The sequence below is a fragment of the Merops nubicus genome, unplaced genomic scaffold (assembly GCF_000691845.1).
Source record: "Merops nubicus isolate BGI_N331 unplaced genomic scaffold, ASM69184v1 scaffold3065, whole genome shotgun sequence".
In the NCBI taxonomy this organism is placed as follows: Eukaryota; Metazoa; Chordata; class Aves; order Coraciiformes; family Meropidae; genus Merops; species Merops nubicus.
In genome coordinates this window covers 127,136-131,678 of record NW_008610194.1, presented here as the reverse complement: position 1 = coordinate 131,678, position 4,543 = coordinate 127,136, and the positions used below count along the sequence as shown (strand labels likewise).

The 4,543-nt window shown below is 39.6% G+C and overlaps 1 protein-coding gene across 1 annotated transcript in view; it reads right to left on the bottom strand.

Moving 5' to 3' along the window:
- LOC103773457 (protocadherin-9-like) overlaps window positions 1–2,870 on the bottom strand; it is a 20,439-nt gene extending 17,569 nt beyond the window's left edge. Inside the window, exon 1 of the mRNA XM_008940824.1 lies at window positions 2,739–2,870. Coding sequence (XP_008939072.1) covers window positions 2,739–2,870 — 132 coding nt within the window. The remainder of the gene's footprint in view (window positions 1–2,738) is intronic.
- Between the last annotated feature and the right edge of the window lie 1,673 nt (window positions 2,871–4,543).

Genomic DNA, 4,543 nt, shown 5'->3' with positions numbered 1-4,543 from the left:
TCTCAAGCTGAAGGTAGTACCTACAGCTCCCAGTAGCCATACTAGAATGAAAATATCTGTGATTTCTACTCTGATTTTAAGCTACATGTTGAGTTTGTGTGTTTTAGGAGTATTCAGGATGCAAATGCTCTTTTTTGCCTTATTTCTGGATGTAACCGGAGCATGGATTTCCAGACCATGTTTTTGACCAAACATGGGTTTGTACCAGTGTATCATAACTTTGGTTCTTAGGTAACGTTATGATTCAAAATACAGTCCAGTTAGAATAAGGTAGCTACTAGAAGAGTAGCTTTATGCAACTGTTACTTAGGCACGTATGCCTGAACCAAACCTACAGAGCTCAAATAGGTGCTCTTGAGCTCTCCCATTTGCCTGAACAAACAAGTTTTGTCTGGCACTAAAACTGTCAAATCAGTGCTAAGGTTTTTAGTCTGAAAACAGCAAGGTCTAGAGCTACTCTAAGATACAAATCACAAAGTTATTAATTAAACCGTAAAGAAGATACTAAATTTTGAGCTGAAATAATTACCAACATTTTCTCTGGGGTTCAATATCAAACACTTTTTTTTCAATTAATTAACTGGTATGATACCTTCAATAACACTTCAAAAAAAAGAGATGGTTAAAATTCAACTCAGTTTATTAATAAAGACTTTGACCCTCAAAAGACTAGAACTTAACTTATTAATAGCATGAAGTACATGGCTATCAGCTCTCCTTGCAAAATACTGAATATCCTGCAATAAAGTCTTGTAAAGTAAATATAAGATGACAACTGATTAGAAACCTGTCATCTTGAGCAGAAAGATTTGACGCTTTTTTTAGCTGAATTTCAGGTCTGTTAGTTTCCATAACTACACAAATGAAACCCTTGCATATTTTTCTAAAAAGTGATTGCTATGAGCAAATGAGGGCTGTCATTCGCTTATTAACATGATCTAAAAGTAACACAAAGAATGTAAGCCATTTGATTGGCTAACTTTTTCTTTTGTGAACCAATACCGTGCTGCTTGCTAGACATTTTGAAGGCCTCTGAGGCATCTGCATCAGTCCTGATGGCTTATGAAAAGCAGCTGTTCCTCTGTTCCAGTCATACTCTACTTTCTTTGGCTCATCACTAGTCTCCCAACCCCAATGAATATCTCACTAATCAGAATGACTGAACATAAGCTGCAAGAGTATTAGAAGCAGTCTGACTTTGACAATATTCATTTGATATAACCTGTCAGTCTGCAAGACAAATCACATTGAGGGTTTCATGACTTTAACCCCTCAAACTTTGTCAGAGAACTTAATGCTATCAGTCAGGATGTACATTTAAGCCTCCATAACTATCATTAATTCAATTACTTGCAGGCACTGTAATGCCAGTATTTATTTGATATAAAAAAAAAAAAAAACAAACCATGTTCAGCAAAAATACTCAGACTTAATTTCCCTGGCTGAAACATACACCATTATGATCTTCCAGACAGTCCCTTAAATGCATAAATTGAAGAGTTTCCCCCTCATAGAAGAAATACAGACATATGTTTTCTAGAAAATAGCATGGTTTAATCTCCAAGCGATGCCAAATTTCTTATGTTCCCCTATTAAACAGTTACTTTAATTACCCATACTCTTCCTCTTCAGAGAACCTTGCTTCGTCTTTTCTTTGTGTACCAGAAGCTCACAAAACTAAAAAAAATCCCTATCATATAAGTATACTTATTGCAATATCCTTTCCCTTTTCTGTATACTTTCTTACTTAATGAGGAAATTCCTGTCTTCTAAAGAGTAATCATACCTGAAAAAGGTTCAATTGTAACATTTCCCTAGGTTAACAGAAAGATTTAACCTGATAAGTTCTGTCAGAAATGCAGGGCATTTTTGCAGGCTTTAAAAAACATTTATAAACAGATAAAGATAAAATTGCTAGCTGCAGTTTTATTTCTAAAAGAACACAAGATCTTTAGAACATCTTTTTCCACTAAAAACAATGTTTTTCTCCCATTTAAGGAAAAATAATCATCTCAGCAATCCATTTTATCATACAAATCCAAAAGTATCTTCTTGACTTTTTTTTTTACACTTTTAGCTGCACAAATTGTTATTCCTATTTTTTCTTAGACCTTTGTTGTTTCTGAGCTAAACCATGCCACTACAATAGTTTATGACAAACAATAGAACTTAACTGTCTGCAGCTCTCTAATATTGTTCTCTACTGCCAAGTTTAAGAAAAAAAAAAACAAACAAGTAGCTTGATCCCTGGTTAGCCTGGAACTCTTATTACACTATTACAATACTTAGACAATAATGGGCTTACTATAGATACTAATTTATGAAACGCATACTATTATGCTATCTGAACACTTTACCACGCCTACAAATTAATTAATAGATAATTAATTCAAAACCCAATAACCTGACCTTTATTATAATTTCCAATTCCCCTAAGGTTTTTCTGTTCTAAATAACACAGTAAATTTTGCTAGTGGACTTTAGCATGTGTTTGATTATTATAGAATCATTAAGGTTTGAAGAGACCTATAAGATCAGCAAGTCCAACCATCAGCCCAACATTACCATGACCACCAAACCATGTCCCAGAGTATTATGTTCTTTTACCATACCCTAACAGGAATTGTCATCAATAAGCAATATACAGGCCATATCCCTCCCTCCAATTCCAAATCACACATGAGGGATATGAGGTGGTCAACCACTAGAGGAATGAAAAGGTTGATATATTCACTCACAGAGCAAGATGCAGTGAACACAGGAGCAAACTGATCAAGGAACCAGGTGACCAGTCCAACTCCAATTGCATAGCCATGACGATAAAACAGTGCCACTATTATAGATGTATGTCTCCCTCCATTCCCAGCCATGTTGGTGTCCCACCATCACTGGAAGCTCTGGCCACAATAGATGGTTGGAAGGCCCATCCAGTAACCAGAAATCCCACATAACATATTCACTACACAGACTAAAACCACCATTCACTACAGGCAGAGCCAGCCTTTACCCAGCCTTAACCTTTAGCCAGCTGTTAACTTTAGAGGCAGGGAACCTGTTAGTGATCTCCTAATTGGTTCCCACCTGAGGTTGGTCAGGCCCTGGGTGAAAACTAATCATAAAGGTCTTTCCTGCCTGGTTGTGGACATCATATGTCAAACCTTACTCAGGGCTGGGGTTCAGACCCCAGCACTTCACGTGTCCACACATTTTTTGAATACCTCCAGGGATTGTGATTCCACCATATCCCTGGGCAGCCTGATCCAATGCTTCACTACTCTTTCAGTAAAGAAATAATATTCTAATATCCAATATAAAACTCCCCTAGTGTAACTTAAGCCCATTTCCTCTCATCCTATTGCAAGTTACTTGGAAGAAGAGACCAACACCCACCTCATAACAATCAGGTCACTCTGCACAGAGCAGGCAAACAGAGTGAGGCCCATCAACCAAAACATGTGCAGCTGTTTGTGTGGCAGGGAGATGAAGCTCTGGCAGCTGAAAAGGTCAAGTGTACTCATCCTCATTGACCTCTGAGGCAGAATGTTGGGTATTCATCACACATCAAAAGCTGCAGCACTGGCTGAAAGATATTCATCATCTATCCCAGAGGTGACATCCACCCAGGTGGAGCTGCTGAAGGGAGAGGCTGCCATGCAAGACTCAGACTCTGGGAAGTGCCTAGACCTTTCTCCTGGGGCATGTATGGGTGGCAAACCTGCCTGCAAAAGGTGTGCCCAGATGGATGACCTCCTGTAGCAGGTGGCTGAACTGCAGTAGACCGTCAAAAGGCTGCCTACCAACAGAGAGGCAGAAAAGGAGATTGATAGTTGGATCCAAGGGCAATCTGCAATCAGCTCACAGCCTATGGCAAAACAACCAAAAACTCCTCCACCAGCATACCCAGATAGAGGAGAAGCCAAAAATGCTGAGGAATGGAAACTTCATTTGATAATGAATTCCAGTCAGTAAGCTAGCTGCAGTGGTGGCCCAACTTAAATGCCTATATGCAAATACACTGAGCATGGAGAACAAACGAGAAGAGTTACAGATGTGTGCACACCTATGGAGCTATGATGTTATCAGGATCACTGAGACATGTCAGAATGTCTACTATGACTGTAGTGTGGGAGTGGATGGGTACAAGCTCTTTTGGAAAGACAGGCAGAGGAAAAGTAGAGGGAGTATTGCCCTCTACATCAATGATCAGCTGGAATCCATGGAGCTTGGCCTAGGGATGGATAAGGAGATGACCAAGAGCTTATGGGTCAAATTTAAAGGGAAGGTAGAGGAAGGTCATATCATAGTAGGGGGTCTGCTACAGGCCAGTAACCAGGAATTCAAAATCCTTAGGGCAACAAGGAGGATACACAGCAAGCTTATTGCCCTGGATTTCAGAGAGCAGACTTAGAGCTCTTCAGGGATCTGCTTGGCAGAGTACCACAGGATAAAGCCCTGCTGGTGAGAGGAGCTCAGGAAAGCTGGTCAAGGAACATCTCCACCAAGCTCAGGATCAATGCATCCCAAAAAAGAGGAAGGCAGGCAG